The following is a 22,407-nucleotide window of genomic DNA, read 5'->3' on the forward strand; positions in this document are numbered from 1 at the left end:
TTGATAATGTTGATTTTGAATGGTGAACCTGAGGTATTTTCTGTGGGACGGGTGTAGCGGAATATGGAAATATGCATCCTTCAGATCTAATGTTGCTAGGAAATCCCCCTGACTGAGTAACGGTAGAACTTGCTGCAATGTGAGCATGTGAAAGTGTTCTGATAGGATGTACTGGTTTAGGGGCCTGAGGTCCAGTATGGGTCTGAGGGACCCGTCCTTTTTTGGGATTAGGAAGTACAGCGAGTACACCCCTGTACCTCTTTCCTCCACAGGCACGAGCTCTATAGCTCCTTTTTGCAGCATGACGACCACCTCCTGCTGCAATAAGTGCAAATGCTCTGTGGACATAGGACGGTGTTTTGGGGGTATGTTGGGTGGAGTGGATGTTAACTCCAGACAATAACCGTACTGGATAAGCTTTCTCACCCACCTGTCTGTAGTGATGGATGTCCAGACTGGTAGGAACTGTTGCAGTCTCCCCCCGACTGGTGTGGCATGGTCGGGGGGGCAGTGACAAGGAGTCACTGTTTGTTAGTGGCGGAGGATCGGGAGCTGTTGTTTCCACGACCTCTGCCCTTGGTGCTGTTTCCACGATAGCCACCTCTACCTTGTTTGTTGTAGGTGGTTTGCGCGCCTCCTTTACTGTATTGTGTCTGCTGTGACAGCTGGCCTCTGGAAACTCCTCTATTGTTTGAGCGACGAAAAGAACCACCCCTAAACTGCTGGGACTGTAGAGCCCCCATAGACTTCGCAGTCTCAGTGTCCTTTTTGATTTTTTCCAAGGTGGCGTCCCCCTCGGGTCCAAATGAGTGATCAGGGTTTACAGGCTGATTTAGTATGGTGGTTTGTATCTCGGGCTTGAAGCCGGAGATTCTCAGCCAGGCATGTCTGCGCAACATTACACTTGTGTTAATTGCCCTGGCCGCAGTGTCTGCTGCGTCCAGCGCACATTTTATAGATGCATTTGATATAAGCTTCCCTTCCTGTATGAGCATCTCTGCTGCCTCCTTATATTCATCTGGCAAGTGTTGTAACAGGGTTTCAAGTGTATCGTAATGAGCCCTGTCATATCTGGCTAAGAGTGCCTGAGTGTTGGAAATGCGCCAGATATTGGCCGCTTGAGCTGCCACCCTTTTCCCTGATGTTTCTAGCACTTTAGATTCTTTATCAGGGGGAGGAGCATCACCCGTTGTTTGCGAGTTTGCCCTCTTCCGGGCATTTGAAACAACTAGAGAGTCCAACAGCAACTGTCCCTTGATATGGGTAGGGTCCCCAGGTGCTGGCTTGTACTTTTTCTCAATCCTGGGGTTAATCACCCTAGCTCTGGTGTTTTCTTTAAAAATGTCTCCAGCATGTTTTAAGTCACCCTTTAGCATTGGCAGAGTCTTGACAGTTCTCTCCGAGGTGGAGAAGGTGTCAAACAAGAAATCAACTTCAATAGGGTCAGCATGGAGCTGGACATCATGATTTTTGGCTGCCCTTTCAATAAGCGCATTAAACGCCGCCGAGTCTTCAGTAGGCATGGTTTTTACAGCATACGCTTGACTGTCTGGGGCAGTGTGTGGATCTCCTGGGTCAGCAGCGTCTGCCCAGGGTTCCATGTGATCTTCAGGATCAGTGTCCATAGGATAACTGTACTCCTCATTGTCACCTTCTCCTGTCTCCACATAAGTAAGTTGGGGAGATAGGAGCAGTGTCTTGGCCATGTGTTGAAAGAGGCTCAACAAGAAGAGGTGAAGTAGTAGAATCCTTCTTTTTCAATGGAATTTTATATGACTCCATAGGCTGTTCAAGGGCGATCTTTCTCTTATAAATAGAAAATCTACCCGTGTCTGCGTCGATGAATTGCCTCGACAGTTCTTCAAGCGGGGGCTGTCGATGCTTTGTGACAAGGTCCGCAGTTGTAGGCTTCGGTCCCGTGGACACCCTTTTGGACGCTTCGACGGCCGGTTTAGGGGCGAAGGCTTTAGGTACCACTTTCGGCGGCAGTGTGAACTGGATGGGTGCCGACGATTTTTGAGGTTTAGTGGGAGGCTTCGTGTTGGAGTGTCCTTCGGTCCGACAGGAGAAGCCTTCTCCTTAATGCGTTTCAGCGATTCCGACACCTGCTTGGAGAAGGAGGCGGACGGCTGTATTGACTCGACGGGTTCCTTCGAGGCACCGCCAGGCGTGGGCTCGAGGTTCGTACTGCTTGTAGCCTTATCTGGTCGACGCGTAGGATTTAGGACCTTCCGAGCCCCGAGTCCTTTTTCAGTGTCGACGGCCTTCGGCACCGACTTTTTCGGGTCGACGTCCTTGACCACTTTTTTCTGTGTCGCAGTCTTCGGCTCGAAACCCTTCAGCGACCTCACCGGGTCGACAACACTTGTCTGCTTCGTCGGTGCCGATAGTTCGGAGGACTTCGAGCCGACCAAAGCAATACGCACTTTCGGTTTCGATTTCGCCTCCAGTGCTTGAGGTTGAGTAGACACCGAAGCTTTCTCTTTCGGTTTCGATCGGTCAACCAGTGGCTCTTTAGAAATGTCCGTAGCCGGGCCCTGAGGCTGGGCTGTAGAACTGAGTGTACGATCTCGGGTAAGGCCATGTGGCGATCCCTCGACCTGAGCCTTATTAAGTGTTTCGGTCTCGGGCCCCGCAACAACGATCGGGCCTTGCTCTTCGCCCGAGCAATCTTCCCCCGGCCCCAAAGGCCACATCGTCGTCTCCTACCTCGTCGATGACGTGATCAATATCGACCATCTCGACATCTGCGTCGTAGTTGGAGTCGTTCTCCGATGCAGGATCAGACTCTCGAACTTCCTGCTCGACTTCCTCATCCTCTTCGGTATCGAAAATGTTCACCAGGTCAGGTGCCGTCTGCTGGGCTTTCTTGCGCGCTGCGCGACAAAGTCGAATCGTCTTCTTGGAGCGGAAACGAGAACAAGCCATACAGCTGGCTTTACGTGATCCGGAGACAGGCACTTGTTGCACACCGGGTGGACGTCGATATGAGGATATTTGGAGTTGCAAACGGGACATCTCTTGAACGGGCTCCGTTCCATGATGGTTCGTCGATAAGGCCTCTGGCGTCGACCGGGCCTTCAGTGCCGAAAGCCACGCGGCTCCTTCGGAGGTTCGGCTCGGAAACCGAGCTGAAACAAGAACTGGCACCGATCGCAAGACAATACCGACGATAACTAAAGGCCATTTGGCCAAAAAGAAAGTTTACTATCGATTCCGAACTTGAGTTAACAAACATGCATCCGAACCCAATGGCGGAAAAAAACAATCTGAGGATGGAGTCGATGCCCATGCGCACTGTAGTCCAGGGGACGAGCCACCTATCTCGTGATACTTCGAAGACTCTTCCAGGACAACAATGTGCAATCATCCAGACCCAACACTAGCCAGCGATCTATGCACAAGATATGAATTCAGCAGCCCACATGCCTCGAACACATGTTTTGAGGTATGGCCCATCTCCAGATGCTCTGTGCGAACTGTGACAGCTGTAGAGTGTGTGTCCCTCCTTGTTTTTGAATGTAGTACATAGCTGCCATGTTGTCCGTGCGAACTAGGACAGCTTTGCCTACTAGATGAAATTGAAAGGCTTTCAGAGCTAGAAAAATTGCTAGCAGTTCCAAGTGGTTTATGTGGAGTTGTTTTTGTTATACAGTCCACATGCTCTGAATTATATTTTCTCATGTGTGCTCCCAAACCAGTAAGGGATGCATCTGCTGTCATCACTATTTGTGGAACCGGATCGTGGAATAGCCGTCCCTTGGAAAGGTTTTTATGTTCCACCACTGCAGAGAGCGATGAGTACGGCAATCTATCAACACCAGTTCTGATAACTGACCTTGAGCCTGGTTCCACGGACGTGCTAAGCATTCCTGTAGGGGACGCATTTGGAGTCTTGCGTATGGTACGCTTAAGATGCACGAAGCCATCATTCCGATTAGTTGCATAAACACTCTGGCTGGTAGAGAGTGTTGAAGTTGAAACTGTGAAACTAGAGATTGCATGTTGCGAATGCTGACTGGGTTGGGGTAAGCTAAAGCTTTGCGAGTGTTTATTGTGGATCCTAGATACACTTGCATGTTAGATGGTTGGAGGTGAGACTTGGAGAGGTTTACTGTGAACCCCAAGTCGTGAAGCAGTTGGACTGTCTTTAAAGTGTGCTGTATGCAGCTTTGTTGTGATCTGGCTTTTATTAGCCAGTCATCCAGGTAGGGGAAGACGTGGATGCATGGTCTCCTTAGATGAGCTGCGACAACTGCGAGGCACTTGGTGAAAACACTGGGAACACTTTGAATTGATAGTGTTTTCCGTCCACTACAAACCGTGGGTATTTTCTGTGAGCAGGGTGAATGGGAATATGGAAATAGGAATCCTTTAGATCTAGAGTGGATACAAAGTCGCCTTGCAGAAGTAGTGGGAGTACCTGTTGGTGTGACCATGTGGAACTGGTCTGACTGTATGTAGAGGGTCAGCTGTCTGAGGTCTGGTATAGGCCTGAGACAGCCGTCCTTTTTGGGGATTAAGAAATACAGGGAGTATACTCCTGTCCCTTGAGGCATTAAAGAAACAGGTTCTATAGCGAGTTTATGTAACAGAGATAAAACCTCTTGCTTTAACAGAGTGAGGTGTTCCGGTGACATTGTCTGTGCTCATGGAGGAACGTTTGGTGCAGTGTTTGGAAGCTCCAGGCAGTAACCATGTTGGACAATTTGTAGTACCCATCTGTCTGAGGTGATTGAGTTCCAGACCGGTAGGAATTGGGAGAGACGTCACCCCACAGGCGTGGGATGATCGGCGGTAGTAGTCGGGCGAAGTTATCGTTTGTTTGCGGGGAAGAACGTGTGGCATTACCTCTTACTCGTCCTCTATTAATGCTCACTCTATAATTTCCTCTAGAATATACTCTGTGGGAGGGGTATTGATTGTTTCGCTTGTAAGAGAAGAAGGCCTGGTCAGTGGAGGCAGCTTTTGAGCCACTCCTGTAAAAGGAGCGGCGAAAGGAAACTCTACTGGCCGGTAATCGTAAAGCCCCCATTGACTTTGCAACCTCTGTATCTTTTTTCATCTTTTCCAGCATGGTGTCAACAGCTCAGCCAAAAAGATGCTCTTTGTCAAATGGCTGGTTAAGGAAAGAGGTTTGTACATCTGGCTTAAAACCAGAGATCCTGAGCCAAGCGTGTCTGCGCAGTAAAACACTTGTATTGATAGCACGAGAGGCTGTGTCTGCTGCGTCTAGTGCACATTTTATGGAGGTGGTAGTAATGAGCTTACCCTCTTGTATAAGGTTGTTAGCTCTACATTTGTTTTGGTCAGGCAGGTGTTGGATTAGTTTTTCCAGCTTATCATAGTGCGCTCTGTCATAACGGGCTAACAGTGCTTGGGCTTTAGCAATGCGCCAGTTATTTACAGCCTGTGAAGCTATCCTTTTGTCGGAGGCATCAATAAGCTTAGATTCTTTGTCAGAAGGAGGGGTGTCTCCTGTGGCCAGGGAGTTCGCTCTCTTGCGTGCGTTGCAAACTACAAGAGAGTCTAAAGGTAGTTGTCCTTTAAAATAAATAAGATCCGTAGGAGCTGATTTGTATTTTTTATCTATCCTAGTAGTGATAATCCTAGCCTTCACTGGATCCTTAAAGACCTCGTCCATATGTTTGAGCATACCTTTTAACATTGGCACGGTACGAGTTGTTCTTTTGAAGGAGGAAAGTGTTTCAAAAAGAAAATCCTCTTCTAAGGGTTCTTTGTGAAGTTCTACCACATGGCAATTAGCAGCCATGTTCAGGAGTTCAAGGGCGCAGACGGGCAGCCAAAGAGCTGCCCGTCTACGACAGAACGGGACCGGGACCAGGGGCCCTGCCCTCCACGCCCTTGGGCTGCACTACAATGGAGAATTCCATAATTAGGTACTCTCGCCAACATCTATTAACACTTAGACAACCCTTATTTTCTGGTTGCGTTAGAGATAAATGGCCATGCCCGGAAGGCCCCTTTTCCTGTTGTAAATGTCATTTCCAAGCCTCTGATTTAAATTCCACTAGTAAGGTAAACACTGTAACAGACTTACCAACAAAAGAGATAACATGTTTATTATTAAATGTTCGCTCCATGCCCAAGCACCAAATCCAAATATGGGACTTATTACAAACATCTCAACCCGATCTGTTTTTTTTTTACAGAGACCTGGCTTAAACCTCATACAACACCTGCTATAGCTTTAGGGGTCCATCAAGGGTACAAGTTTTTAAATATGGATCGTCCAGATAAAGTAGGCGGTGGAATAGCCATTGTACACAAAGACTATTTGAAAGTTACTATCTTAGAACAAAAATGTAGCCCACACATGGAAATAATGGTTTTTAGAGTAATTACTGCCACAAGAGCATCTTGGAAGGGAGCGTTGGTTTATCGCCCACCAAGACCTAGCTCAGGTTTTACTCTTTCTCTTATGGAGCTTTTAGCTCCTCATTTTAGAGCCAATGAAAACTTTTTGCTCCTTGGCGATTTTAACATTCATACAGATATCCTAGAGCTTCCTGAAACTAAATCCTTACTAGCTGACCTGTCCACCCTAGGTCTGGAGTTGCAGAACAATGGACCAACACATAAGGGAGGCCATTCTCTTGACCTGCTTTTCTCAAATAGCACCAAAATTCAGTGCCAATCCACCACCCAGCTAGATTGGTCAGATCACTTCCTGCTGGATTTCTGTATATCAGAAGTGGACATACGCCCTAAAAAGAACACTCTTCCACCAGTATGGCGTCTACAGTGGTACAGAGTAACGGTGGAGGAGTTACAAAAGGTCTGGAAAAAACCTAACCCTACGGCAACAGATGATGTGGAGGGTGCCTTAGCTAAATTTAATGATTCCATAACTGTAGCAATAGATAAATTGGCCCCCCTGAAGTTGCATAAACAATTCCCTGCAAGTAAACAAGAAAAATGGTACACTGAGGCACTGAGCGTAGAGAAGCAGAGATGCAGGAAGATAGAGAAAAAATGGAGGAAAGCACGCACAGAAGAAAACAGTAGAGCACATAGCGAAGCCCAGTCTAATTATTATAAGAACATAAAACTGGCGCGAAAGAACAGCATCATTCAGCAACTCGCAGAGGCGGGCAATTCCTCTAAGGAATTATACAAAATACTACAGGCATTCGTAAAACCGACAGCCTGTGATAGCCCAGACGACTACTCCCAATCCTTATGCGAGAACATCTCCCTGTTCTTTGAAAACAAAATCAACTCGATTTACGAGAATATTTTGAAGGCTCCTAGTTATCAAAGTAACATCTGTGCTCCTACTCCTCCACCTATACAAAGAAATGTCTTCTTGACAGCCTTTCCACCAGTCGGTGAATTAGACCTCCCTTCCCTCATTGGCCACATAAAGTCAGGATCTCCTGATGACTTCATACCAGCATCATCATACGTGTATCATACGTGTTGTTGTGTAATCCATGCATTAATACTTCTTTGTGAGTGAAGCAACTCAAAGTCAACCCATAGACATGGTTGACAATGAAACCCTAACATACAGCGAAGATTATATTAAGAATCTGATTGGCGAACAGGGAGGGGGTAGCTTCCTAGGTAGACCAGTCAGTCTAATAGACCCAACACTAAGTGATAAAATAAATAAGTTGGAACGATTGGAAAAAAAACTTGTAAGAACTAGACTCCACGGACACACATTGGCTCAATACCTCCAAGCCAACGTAATCCCAGTGGGTCTCCAGGTCCGGAACGAACCTGCAATATTTGTGGATAATCCGGTTTTCAAAGGAAAATTTAGCTTTATATCAAATAATTGCTCCAGGCACTGGATGGTGCTTGGGGTTGAGACCGAATTGGAAGAGGTTACAAGGTTGACTAAAGAAATAGCTGATCTGAGGAGGGAGATTACTGAAGACACGGCCCTAAAAAACGCTAAGGAAACCTTGGAGAAATTAGATAAAACTCTAAAAGAATTTGATACATACACACAAACTTTCAAATTGGATAAACTAGCGAATGACATAAAAGTGTTTGATAAAAAGAAGGTTTATCCTTATCTAACCGAGGGATACTATAGCCAAGAAACAAGAGGTACTTATACAACCAGAGGTAGAGGGGGATACCGTAGATACAACACCTTCTCCAATTCCTCAGTCAGCAGTGGTTCTGAGACAGACCAACCATCCACTAGCACTGCAGGACAAGAAAGGGATCAGCCTTTTTTAGAACAGGACACATGGACAGACCAACGAGGTCGGGGACGCCCCTGGGGACGCCCAGGGGGACGTGGTCGAGCACCATGGAAACAGAACAGGGGACAACAAACTTGGAACCGAGGGAGAGGGAAGCAAGTACATTTCGGACAGGAATCCCATGGGGACATACGAACCCGCTCACAACACTACAGATGGTAGATAGGAATACAATACCTACACAAAACACCCCTTTAGTTAATCTATCCGATTACAATCTTACATATGAGGAACAGCAAGTGTTGGAAAAAGGACTGTCCTTTGTCCCTACCAACCTACCAAACAGCTTCAATTTGAAATTGGAACTTTTCCAGTTTTTCCGGAAAGTCCGTTTGAAATATAATTTCAATAAAATACCCTACAATAACATAACAAGCAGTACCGGACTGAGACCCCCATCTACCTTCACCCCTCCAACTCATATGATGCCACCAAGGATCCTGGTATATGAACAAATGGTGTTGGGAGATGTCACTAATTTACTCAAGGATAAGAAATATGTGAAATATAACATTTCTAAGACTGAACGGCAGGCTCTAACCAGCCTGAATAACAACCAGGAAATAGTGATAAAACCCGCGGATAAGGGTGGGGCTATAGTTATCCAGGGAAGAGATACCTATAAGGCAGAGATTCTTTCTCAACTATCTAAAGAGGGTAACTACAGGAGACTTCCGAAAGACCCCACCAATGAAATAGCCATATCCATTAGAGGACTAACTGACAAAGCACAGCAGGATGGGATAATTACTAAATCAGAATATGAATATCTCAACAATCCATACCCCCGAGTCCCAACGATATACACAGTACCAAAAATACACAAGAACCCAGCTGTACCACCAGGCAGGCCAATTATTTCAGGGTGCGGGTCGGTGATGGAACCACTATGTAAATTTATAGACATCTTTTTAAAGCCAATTGCGGAATCAACCACATGCTACCTACGAGATACCATGCAAGTTATACAACTCATAGATGGTAAGCCTTTTGATCCAGCTCTGGAATTACTTGTGACCATGGATATATCATCCTTGTACACAAGCATTCCACAGTTGGCTGCGATGACCACGATCGAAATGGCATTGGAGAGCAGAACACGTCCACATAGGGTACCAACTAATTTCATCTTGTCTCTCTTGGAAATAGCAATGAGAAAAAATTACTTTGTCTTTGACGGTAAATTTTATGAACAAACAAGTGGAGTAGCGATGGGGGCAAGCTTTGCTCCCAATCTAGCGATTATCTTTATGGATGCATTTGAACACACTTGGATTCTAAACGATAACAATCCATACAGAACTAAGATCGTTGAATGGCGTCGTTACATAGACGACGTGCTCCTTATCTGGAAGGGCACGGTGGATGAGCTAATGCTCTTCCACACTTGGCTAAACGAAAGGGACAAAAACATACAATTTACCATCGAGAACAGTAACAACTCTATCAATTTCCTTGATTTAACCATAAAGGAGGAGGATGGTTCTCTATACACCACACTTTTTAGAAAACCAGCTGAAAAAAACACACTCCTCAGATATTCCAGCCATCACCCCCGCAACCTCAGGGACAACCTACCATTTGGGCAGTTCCTGAGGTTGAGGCATAATTGTACCAAAAAGACTGATTATTTCAGGGAATCCGACGTACTAATGAAAAGGTTAATTGAGCGAGGTTACCCCAGAAGTATGATTAAAAAAGCTCGCAAACTAGCATGGTTCAACAACAGAGAGTCCTTGTTGCAACCCAAACCAAGATTGGATAAAACGGAAGACAGACTTATATGTGTTACTACCTTCAACACACGTAGCACAGAGATCAAACAATCCATCAACACACATTGGCACCTAGTGGCGGAAGAGATAGGCATAACTGAACCCCCAATGCACGCCTTCCGTAAAGGTAGAAGTGTCAAAGATTATGTGGTACATTCCATGCTGTCACAAAACAAGACCGATAACCAAACATCATTATGGAACATCCCCCCAGTGTTAGGTCATTTCAAATGCGGGAGTTACAAGGCATGTAAAATGGCATCCGAAAGGAAAACGTGTACTTATAACAACTACACCCACACTTTCCAACATCATACCAATTGCAACACGATGGGCGTTATCTACGCCATCTTATGCCCATGTGGTTTCATGTACATCGGACAGACCACTCAGAAAACAAAAACACGCATATTACAGAATTGCAGCAAGATACGCTGCAAGGTACCAGGTGCACCACTAGTGGATCACTTTTTGCAATTCAACCACCAACCAGAAAGTTTCACATGGTGGATAATTGAGAAAGTTACAAAAAATCCTCGTGGTGGCAACTATGCTAAATTGTTAAGCACGCGAGAATGCCGTTGGATGCACCTATTTGACACAGTGAATCGTGGCCTCAATGACCGGGAAGAGGTCTTGAGACAAATGGTATCCATTAGGAATGGTTGATATTAACCTGACTGTATATCTTGATCACCTGACCTATAGATACCTTCACACAGAACAGTAACCTCAGTATAATGGTTCCAAATATATAGGAGATGAATTCCTTTGTCAACATATGTGTTAGTTTTGTACTGTACTTATATGTCATCCAATTTGTGTTCATATGTAATTTATTGGTGTCAAACACGTAAAAAGAAATTATACTAACTAACAGGGATGGCTGTGTAAACCAAGTATTTACCTACATTTATCTACGTGTTTTCCATTGTGTCCATCATTGGTAAACCATTGCGATAATTTGCAATTGTATATATTACTTTTATAAATTATTGCGATTGATTGTATTATAACAAGCTGTCTACAATTGCTAGTAACTATATCTATCCGGAGGTATGCCCCGATCAGCTTTGCCAAAATATTCGGAGCAGTCCTATTTTTCTGCCGACCAAACCGAGTACCCTTAGTTTCATCACGCTATCCAGCCTAGTCCTTTATTAGTGTCGATATTTAGACACGGTCGGGTCCTATTGGCTGAGAGGCACCCCATGTGATCGCACGCAGAACACGGAAGTAAGCTCCGTCATTTGCCGTTTTTTCCTCAGTCTGGGAACCCTGACGGTGACGATTGCCCGCAGATATCCAACCAAGACAACTAAGGTACGACTTATCCGAAGGGCTGACCCTTCCCCTCCTCTTTATTAAATAAAACGTAACCCATTCTAAGACGACAGAGGCAGTATCCGACTGAACTTCTCTGCCTTTGTCTCTCTGAATAGGTAACAGTGGTGCCTGCCTCCTCACAGGAACAAACCATTGGCATTTCCATCTCACGCCATGTGTCTGTGATTATTCACATTAGCAGCATTCGAACCTTTTCCCCGTATTACCGGAGGGCCCTGGAGGCGCCGGTAGGATACTATTGATCCACATAACATTGGTAAGTGCGTGTTGCCTTTACCTGAAGTCCTCCAGTAAAATGCGGACCGCCAATGCTTTGAGAGTTATTGACTCATCTTTGGAGAGTAATTGACTCCATTCGTCCCCTACAGGTTCCAATTATATACTACAAGTCCAAATCAATATAGGATCATCTGAACCATAACTAGGTGAGTTGATTTGCCATTAGAGGTGGACTAGTTATCCAACAGTTTGTAGCCCTTGGGAGAGGGGCTCTTACTTATGTCCCCCCTTTGTATTTACCTAACAGGTGAATCCTAGTCAGCTTGGAGGAAATCACACCTGACTAGCTGCTTTGGTAATGTACCCATTAATTCATATGAGATTACAGTCAACCGAAATGAACACCTTTTAAAACCCACCCCATTCTCACACCCCAGGTGGCTGATCCAGACAGCAAGTGTGATCACGGCCAGGTCTCTTCCCCTCCTCCCCCGTCCTGATGAAGACCCGCAGCCGAGGAAGCAAAAATCCCTAGAGCATCAGGGTCGAAACGTCGACACTTTTTATTTTATGTGCCTGTACCCTTCATTTCCCCCCGTTTTTCCCCTTGAATAATTTGGACAGGCTTGTTCAACAAGCGGGAATAATACCGCGAGATCTTGTTTTCTCTTTTTTGTAAATATTTGAATTGTATATTATAACTGTCTCTGATTTTCCCTCTCTTCACTTGAGCACCCCTTTCTCATTCTTGACTACAATTCTTTTTCTTGCGCCGTGTATTAGTATAATGTGTTGATATTGTAAATAACTGTATTAGTTGGTTTTTTGATAAATACAAATCCGAAATGTGGTTATGGTGTTCATTGCTCATTTAATAATCTTCTCTCCCATGTAGCTTGATTTCTGAAATGCAGATTGAATCGCATTCCTAAAACAGAAATATTTTGTTGATTAAGTCACACTAATCAATAGTCTAGGGCCATTGTTTTGTTTATATCAGCAAAAATGATGGCCTCGCTGAGTACTCTTCTCGGACCTCAAATCCGAGATATAATAAACCACTCTCTTAGGGAAGGACACGTGCCTAGGGAATGGAAAAAAATCGGTGGTGAACCCTATCCGGAAGAGTGCTGCACTTCCATGGACAGACCTTTCTAACCTCCGGCCCATCTCCCTCCTGCCATACCTTAGCAAAATGACCGAGAGGCATGTAAACACCCACTTGTCGAATTACATCGAGACAGCGGAGGGCCTGGACCACTCTCAATCTGGATTCAGGCCCAATCACAGCACCGAGTCGGCCCTCATCTCAGTGACCGATAACATCAGGATGTCACTCGATGAGGGGGGATCAACGATTCTGGTGCTGTTAGATTTATCCGCTGCCTTCGACACGGTGTCGCATGAAATACTTCTCGGTCGTTTGAAGGAGGTGGGCATAGGAGGCATGGCTCTGTCCTGGTTGGAAAGCTTTCTTTCGGGTCGTCTACAAGGAGTCAAGCTGGGCTCCCATAATTCCATCTCAAGGGAGCTCACCAAGGGAGTGCCACAGGGCTCATGCCTAAGCCCCACGCTTTTTAACGTGTATGTGGCCCCCTTGGCGGACATTGTAAGAAAATACGGGTTCACCCCGGTGTCGTATGCTGACGACACCCAACTCCTGTTCCCCTTCCAGACTCTCACGCCCGCAATTCAAAAATCTTTTCCAGATGGGATGAGAGCTGTGGCAGACTGGATGGCACGGAACTATCTCCAGTGTAATGTAGCCAAGACGGAAGTCATGTTGTTTGGTGGGGCTATCCTCCTATGGTCCCCAGAATGGTGGCCCTTGGAGTTAGGACCTGTACCCAGCCCGAAACAAGTTGTTAAAAACCTTGGAGTACGTCTGGATCAAGCACTCCTATTCAAAGAACACATTAACCAAGTTACAGGAGCATGCTTCCGTGTAATCGGGCTGTTACGGCGTGTTTTTCCATTCCTGCCTGATAACTACAGAAAAACACTAGTCCAGACACTAGTAATCAGTAGGATGGACTATTGCAATGGTTTGCTGATCGCGGCAAATGAGGAACAAATAAAAAAACTACAAGTAGTCCAAAATACTGCGGCGAGGCTGGTTGTCAATGCTCAACCTAGAACTCCCTCTCGTCCTCTTCTTCACCAGCTTCATTGGCTGCCGATAAGACAACGTATAGAATTCAAAACGTGCTGTACAATACATAAATGTCTGCATGGTACAGGACCCAAATATTTGAGGGAAAAGTTTGTACCATACGTCTCTGTACGCACTTTACGCTCCAGTAGTCATCAGCTACTACAGGTCCCAAGGTTTAAAAGAACCAGACAAAGGCCCTGTTCTTGGGAATTCCCTTCCACCCATGCTGAAAAAAAATTCCAATTTAGAATCCTTCAGGAAAAATCTTAAAACTAATTTATTCACTCAGTTTTAATGTAACATTTTTCTGCTATTAGCATATGATCATGTTGGAGCCCATCTGATAGGAGCACAAGTGCGGAGATATCCCTTCGGGAATTGACTCAAGCGCTATATAAGAAAATAAATAAATAAAGTAAATAAATAAATCAAGGTAACCGATGTTGCCATCAGGTGGAGAAGGTCTAGAGGGGTACAAATCAGGGTCATTGTCTGTATTTGGGTCTGTGTGGTATCCATCCCAAGCATCCTCATCCCGTTCATCCTGTGGGTCAGTTGTAATGGGCCTAGTAGGTGAATGTATAGGTGTAATGAGCAGGTTAGGATTAGGAGGAGGAGGAGGAGGAGGAGGAGGTGGTGGTGGTGGAGGAATGTAAGGAGGAGAGGGGTTAGAGTCCATATTATTCTTTTTAGGAGGGGAATGGTGGTCTTCTGGCAAGTCAGCTTTCTGTTTTTTTGGAATAGTTGCTTGAATATGTCCAGTTTTAGGATTTCTGACCAATTCCTTCTGTTTGGATCAGAAATTGGATCATTAGATGGAAGTTCCATGGGGGAATTGTCTCCATCTTTCATTGGAGACTTTGGCATCGAATATTTTGGCTCCGAGCTCTTGGGTGCTAGTATTTTCGGCTCCGTGTGTTTGGGTTTAGCAGAGTCTTTGGTTTTGGAGGATTTTGGTTCCAAATCTTTGGTTTTGGAGGATTTTGGTTCTAAATCTTTGGTTTTGGAGGATTTAGGCACCAAGTCCTTATTTTTGGATTGTTTCGGCTCAGAGACTTTGGACTTGGAATGTCTCAGCTTCGAGTCTTTAAACTTGGAGGTTTTCGGCTCCGAGTAGCAGGCGAAACCTTCGGTCCCAAAGGTAGGTTGCTCTTAAGTTTCGAAGCCGAAGGTATTGGGTCGATGTCGGAGCGGGGCTGGCTCGAACCCGAAGGTAGGTTGCCCTTATGTTTCGAAGCCAAAGGTATCGGTTCGATGTCGGAGTGGGGTTGGCTCGAGCCCTAATGGTTTTCTTTTTGTTTCAGCGCTGTGCCGGAAGGCGGGGCATCAGAAACGTGTTGTCGGTGCGGACCTGAACCCGCAGGTGAAGGAGGGACCGGAGCCTTTGTGGACTGGGTACAAGGGGATTTGTACTCACGGTACGCTGTCCCGGAGTGATCTCTTCCTCCATGTTGGAGTCGGCTTCGGGGACGGAGACCTGCTCTTCTTCTGGCTCTGAAGCTGCAGGTTGGATGCCGAAATCTTCTCCGAAGAGGTCTGGAATGGAGTTGCTGTGGTGCAGCATTTCTTGGCGCCGAGCTCAACAATCACAAAGTGTCTTTTTCGATCGGAAGGACAGACACGCGTCACAGCTTCTTTCACCGTGTTCCGGGGACAAGCAGAGGTTGCAAATTTCATGCAAGTCGGTGTGTGGGAATTTAGCATGGCACCCGGGACATAGTTTAAATGGAGTCCATTCCATCGACTGCGAACGCGGTCGGTACGGGTAGGCCAGACAGCCTGCCTCGAGGATTCCAATGGAAAGTTTTCCGAAGTCAGACTATGTGCGTCGAATGAGGGACTGCGATCGATAACAATACCGTCGAAGGTAGTGGATTGCAGGTCGAAGTGGTCCGAAAAACGGTACTGGAGCGCAGCAATACACTTCCGAACCCGATGGCGGAAAAAACCATTCTGGGGATGGAGTCGATGCCCATGCGTACTATCGCCTAAAGGAGGAGTCACCTAGCCCCGTGGCTACAAGACTTCTTCCAACAAAAACAAAGGGCAAACATCCAGACCCAAAACCAGATGGCGATCTATGCTAAAGCATATGATCTACAGCTCATATGCCTAAAAATATATATATATATATATATATATAGATTAAACAAGTAAAATTATGCGGAAAGTTACCTGAGCTAATGCTAAATATAACTTACACCCCTGCAGTGCACTGCTTAGAACCTTCCATATTACATAAATATATATACACACACACATATATTCCTTACACACACACACACGGTCCTTCTTTCCTTCTTTTGTTTCTTCAAGAACCAAGACGTACACTCTATAGTGCTGCCAACAAGTGTATTCATTCACGTAATAGCTGCAAGCGTAAATAAAAACACTTGTTGAAAAAAAAATATATATATATCCAACACTCCAGGAAGCACTAAAAGTAAGGCCACAGGAAGCTTGATAAAGTTCATTTAATAAATCTAACACTTGCCAACAGTCATTGCGCAAAACTCCAGGCTTCTCAGTCTTATTCCTTTGCCAGACGCGTTTCAGGAAACATAAATCCTTTCATCAGTGGCAGATTGCAGAAATGAGAAATCGCGCTGAAACTTTCCAATTTAAAACACCTGCCCATGTGGGTGTGGCACTCTCACTGCCTCATGGTGTTTGTAGTCACTTACTCCCAAGTGGGTGCGCTATTCACTCCTTTAATGAAGCACAAAATAAATTCCAAGTGGATCGATGCACTGTGCTTAGTGCTTTGACTGTCCTGCTTTACAGTGCTTAATTACGAACTTGGTGCAAGCTGCAGCCCTGAAATGCAGCCTGTACTGCTTCCTCCTGATATTTCTGGGCTCACAGTGGAAGCCTGAACAGACCCGCAGAATGCAGTGAGCCTTCCTCGTAAGGCGTGCAAAGCCCCAAACATCCAACACTCCAGGAAGCACTAAAAGGAAGGCCACAGGAAGCTTGATGAAGTTCATTCAATAAATCAAACACTTGCCAACAGTCATTGCGCAAAACTCCAGGCTTCTCAGTCTTATTCCTTTGCCAGACGCGTTTCAGGAAACATAAATCCTTTCATCAGTGGCAGATTGCAGAAATGAAAAATCGCGCTGAAACTTTCCAATTTAAAACACCTGCCCATGTGGGTGTGGCACTCCCACTGCCTCATGGTGTTTGTAGTCACTTACTCCCAAGTGGGTGCGCTATTCACTCCTTTAATGAAGCACAAAATAAATTCCAAGTGGATCGATGCACTGTGCTTAGTGCTTCGACTGTCCTGCTTTACAGTGTTTAATTACGAACTTGGTGCAAGCTGCAGTCCTGAAATGCAGCCTGTACTGCCTCCTCCTGATTTTTCTGGGCTCACAGTGAAAGCTTGAACAGACCCGCAGAATGCAGTGAGCCTTCCTCGTAAGGCGTGCAAAGCCCCAAACATCCAACACTCCAGGAAGCACTAAAAGGAAGGCCACAGGAAGCTTGATAAAGTTCATTTACACACCCACATGGGCAGGTGTTTTAAATTGGAAAGTTTCAGCGCGGTTTTTCATTTCTGCCACTGAAGAAAGGATTTATGTTTCCTGAAACGCGTCTGGCAAAGGAATAAGACAGAGAAGCCTGGAGTTTTGCGCAATGACTGTTGGCAAGTGTTTGATTTATTAAATGAACTTTATCAAGCTTCCTGTGGCCTTCCTTTTAGTGCTTCCTGGAGTGTTGGAGATATATATATATATATATATATATATATATATATATATATATATATATATGTATATATATATATATATATATATATATTGCATATATATATATATAATGCTCCATTCCAAAAGGAGACACGCTGCAATCGTGGGACCACCTCCAAAATATTTATTCACAAGGACGCGTTCCGGAGTTTAGCCTTCTTCCAGCTTGCATATGAATACAACAGTATAATCGCAGCAGTCTTTACAACAGGTAAAGTGATTTAATTGGCTTAGTGCCTAGAACAGTCTGAGGCACTTTTAAATCGAGACCTTTCTCTCCAAAAAACACAGTTTCAGAGGCTACCCTCAATGTCCTGGGAAGGTTTCACACACCATAAAGAACATCCAATGCAGAGAGCCTCCGAAACAATTAGCTGGATACCTGCTCTCTGCTGGGGTTTCTAGCTAACTATGTACATCTTGTGATATCGCCTCCTTATCAGGTGACCGCTTGAAGGAAGTCTGTATCATGTGACACACTATGGCACTGTTTGAGATGGAAGGTCGGAAGTTGCCCAGAAGAGATGGAAAAAACAAAAACTGGGCTAAGATAGCTGGTTACACACGGATGGTAGGTGAATATGCAATAAAAATATAACAAGACAGTTTTTTTGGTCATTGAAGCTTTTTGGTCTGGACTGTGAAAAACAAATAATTCCAACCAGTTGGGAAAGCGGAAGGAAGTAGGCTGCAAAAAGCAACATTTATCACAACGTTTGCAGATTATGGAACCAAAGAGTTTGGTGCCTGGATCAGCCTAACCGTTTAAAAACAAAACAGCAAGAAAAGCACCTTCACCCGCAACTGCTTTAAAAACACATGATAAACACATACTAGTAAATTCATAGATGCAAAGATAATCTTACCATCTGCTGGTAAGTCCTGGCGCCTTTTCTTTATCAAAATTAAGTGTGTGTTTAAGGCAGTCAGCTTGTATACCGATCCGGTGAATCTCATTTATCGCTTTCCCAGCAGATGCCCCATACCCGTGATTTTATTTTTTCGGTCGGTTGATGCGAATAGTAGAGTAAAGAGCGCTCTCCAACCTTAAAATAGAGAAGCCCTAGGTTGCTGCGGTAGTATTGATTCCCGCAGACTCCACGCCCACTGATAGCGTCCCTGCAGCTGGGGGACATGAAGGGTGTATTCACGGGCAGTTATCAGTTTTGAAAATGGTGTCGTGCAATTTGTTGACACTGTTGTGGAATCTTAAATTTATAATGAGAATACTGACGGTGGGTTTGCTGCTATCTTATACCCACAGTTTTTATTATTTTAAAAAAAGAAATTACCCAAAGTAACGAGCGCTATACCGATGAAGAGCCGTCTGCTTTGAAAATAGCAACCCCCTTGGGTTACACTCTGTAGGTAAGATTCTGTACCCATCATACAATGACACAGTAGTTGTTGCTTTATGTCCATCTGTGGTGAGGTAATGAGTTCGGTTTTCCTCTTTTATCTTTTGTGATTCTCAGCACTTTTAAAGATTGGATGCCTCCATTCAGGGCGACCGCAATACATTTTGCTAACTAATACTAGGTAAGACCTGTATAACATGTGTAAAAATAAATCCTATTTAATACGAGAGACAGAAAATATTTATCCACTTTGTTGTTGTTTAGTACTTTAGCTGGATTGGTAGGATATATCGATACGGACTGGGGTCCATCAACTGCCCTCCCGTTTAGAAACAGAGTGTCCCCCTATGTTCCAGCCATCACTTGGAAACAAGTCAAAACTCGCGATCTCCTGGTAAGGACAATGTAGCTAGAATCAAGTGTAATACAAGAAAATATTCCCGATTAATCTAAAATATAGCTACCAGTTCATATGAACCAAATAATGGGAGGCATCAACAATATGCAGCGGTACTTTGAGTCAGTATAATCTCAAGGAATAGATACCAAAAGGAATGATAAATTAGACTGTCCTTTCTATAATTACCAGTTTGCTGTTTTTTATATTTATAAAAAAATAGTGTCACGATATAACTCGGTCTGAAATAAGATTCTCCGGAATTTTGGTAAATGTTGAGAAGGTAACAGTAATGAGTCCAGGTCTGAGTATCTTGTAGGACCTGGGTAGGATGCAACTACACTACTGCTCAAATATTATAATATAATTGTTGTAACTTATGTAGCGCTACAGTTTGGCTACTAAGCAGGGAACTTCACTGATATGCAAGGCGGTTCACAATATTGTTATATGTTTATGTATGAAAAGTATGTAGAGAGGCTAGTACTTCTCTCCCAATGGTAATATGTTTATGTATTAAAACTATGTAGAGAGGCAAATGCTTCTCCCCCAATGGTGATTTTAATCCTCCTTATATATGTTTTTCAGATTTTAATTGTGGCTCCTGAAGAAGGCGTTCTTGTTCAAACGCCGAAACGCGCGTCGAAGATTGTTATTGTTTGCCACTGTCTTATGAATTTATTAATTGTGTCATTGATATTTTTATTTTGTTTGTCAATTAGTGTTGTTTTTTTAATTAGAATAGATCAAGTGTATAAATTGATTATATATTTGAACCCCAATGGTTTTATCCTGAGTACATATACTTAATAATAAAGCACAATTTTGTACTTTTAATTTGTATGTTGCGCCTTGTGTTGTCGTTACCTCCCTGGTGATATCATACTTGATGGTTATTTTTCACATTGTTTATTTTCCCTGTATAACATATTCAGTTGTATCAACAGGGGGTCCTTGTTATTTTTCGTCTATAAAAATATAACAAGACAGTTTTTTTGGTCATTGAAGCTTTTTGGTCTGGACTGTGAAAAACAAATAATTCCAACCAGTTGGGAAAGCGGAAGGAAGTAGGCTGCAAAAAGCAACATTTATCACAACGTTTGCAGATTATGGAACCAAAGAGTTTGGTGCCTGGATCAGCCTAACCGTTTAAAAACAAAACAGCAAGAAAAGCACCTTCACCCGCAACTGCTTTAAAAACACATGATAAACACATACTAGTAAATTCATAGATGCAAAGATAATCTTGCACAATGGAATTTCCAAATAGCAACATAAACCCAGAAAGCAAGAAAAAGCAAGTAGAAAGTGTTGCTTATGGAATAAAGGTGAGATTTCATTATTGAGCACGTCACGTCTTGAGGTGGCACAAACAGCAACATGGAGAAAAAGAGTGTATGTGGCAACACTCTTTCTTACAAAGCCCTCTTTCATAAGGGATAAAACTAGGAGGAACCCGGAGTTAAAATAGCCTGTAGAATAACACACCTGCTCAGACGCCGTCCTGTTAGAGCGCTTGTTCTGAAGATCGGCCAGAGATATATCAATTCGCCTGAAAAAAAAAAACGAACATAAGAATAAGATAGTCATTTTTAAAACTGATAATCACTAGTACAGAAACTCTCTCTTTCGATTCAAGGAAAATGTTTCAAGTATTTTTCATTTAATGTTTCGGCTGCATATGCACCATTAATTACAACACAAATGAAAACAGTAATAAGATGTGGTCCAGGCTGGTGTGCTAGAGAGGGGTAGAAGAGGGGTAATAGTGGGGTAGACGGGTAATAGTGGGGTAGACGGGTAATAGTGGGGTAGACGGGTAGAAGAGGGGGTAGAAGACGGTTAAAAGAGGGGTGGTGGAGGGGTAGTAGTGGGGTGGAGGGGTAGTAGTGGGGTGGAGGGGTAATAGTGGGGTGATGGGGTAATAGTGGGGTGGAGGGGTAATAGTGGGGTAGAGGGGTAATAGTGGGGTAGAGGGGTAATAGTGGGGTAGAGGGGTAATAGTGGGGTAGAGGGGTAATAGTGGGGTAGAGGGGTAATAGTGGGGTAGAGGGGTAATAGTGGGGTAGAGGGGTAATAGTGTGGTAGAGGGGTAATAGTGGGGTAGAGGGGTAATAGTGGGGTAGAGGGGTAATAGTGGGGTAGAGGGGTAATAGTGGGGTAGAAGAGGGTTGAAAGAGGGGTGGCGGAGCGGTAGTAGAGGGGTAGTAAAGGGGTAGTGTGGGGTAGAGGGGTAGTGTGGGGTAGAGGGGTAATAGTGGGGTAGAGGGGTAATAGTGGGGTAGAGGGGTAATACTGGAGAGGGGTAATAGTGGGGTAGAGGGGAAATAGTGGGGTAGAGGGGAAATAGTGGGGTCGAGGGGAAAAAGAGGGGTAATAGTGGGGTAGAGGGGTAGAAGAGGGATAGAAGAGGGGAAGAGGTGTAGAAGGTGTAGAAGAGGGGTAGATGGGTAGTAGAGGGGTAGAAGAGAGGTAGAGGGGTAGAAGAGAGGTAGAGTTGTGGTAGAGGGGTAGAAGAGAGGTAGAGGGGTAGAAGAAAGGTAGAGGGGTAGAAGAAAGGTAGAGGGGTAGAAGAAAGGTAGAGGGGTAGAAGAAAGGTAGTGTAGAGGGGTAGAAGAGAGGTAGTGTAGAGGTAGAGGGGTAGAAGAGAGGTAGAGGGGTGGTAGAGGGGTAGAAGAGAGGTAGAGGGGTAGAAGAAGGGTAGAGGGGTAGAAGAAGGGTAGAGGGGTAGAAGAAGGGTAGAGGGGCAGAAGAGGGGTAGAGTAGAGATAGAGGGGTAGAAGAGAGTTAGAGGGGTAGAAGAGAGGTAGAGGGGTAGAAGAGAGGTTGTGTAGAGGTAGAGGGGTAGAAGAGAGGTAGTGTAGAGGTAGAGGGGTAGAAGAGAGTTGGAAGAGAGGTAGAGAGGGGGTAGAGGGGGTAGAGAGGGGTGGTAGAGGGGTGGTAGAGGGGTGGAAGAGGGGTGGTAGAGGGGTGGTAGAGGGGCGGTAGAGGGGTTGAGGGGCGGAAGAGGGGTTGAGGGGAAGAAGGGTAGTGGGGTAGAGGTGTAGAAGAGAGGTCGAGGGGTGGTAGAGGGGTAGAAGAGGAGTAGTAGAGGGGCAGAGGGGTAAAGAGGGGTAGAGGGGTAAAGAGGGGTAGAGGGGTAAAGAGGGGGAGAGGGG

The 22,407-nt window shown here is 44.8% G+C and overlaps 1 protein-coding gene across 6 annotated transcripts in view; it reads right to left on the bottom strand.

Moving 5' to 3' along the window:
* Nucleotides 1–22,407, bottom strand: part of BCLAF3 (BCLAF1 and THRAP3 family member 3) — a 525,957-nt gene that overhangs the window by 379,480 nt on the left and 124,070 nt on the right. For all 6 annotated transcript variants that reach the window (XM_078657893.1, XM_078657894.1, XM_078657895.1 and 3 more), the window contains exon 7: nucleotides 20,738–20,801. In XM_078657893.1, the coding sequence (XP_078514019.1) occupies nucleotides 20,738–20,801 (64 nt within the window). The remainder of the gene's footprint in view (nucleotides 1–20,737; nucleotides 20,802–22,407) is intronic.

Source organism: Lissotriton helveticus, chromosome 8 (assembly GCF_964261635.1).
Source record: "Lissotriton helveticus chromosome 8, aLisHel1.1, whole genome shotgun sequence".
Taxonomy (NCBI): domain Eukaryota; kingdom Metazoa; phylum Chordata; class Amphibia; order Caudata; family Salamandridae; genus Lissotriton; species Lissotriton helveticus.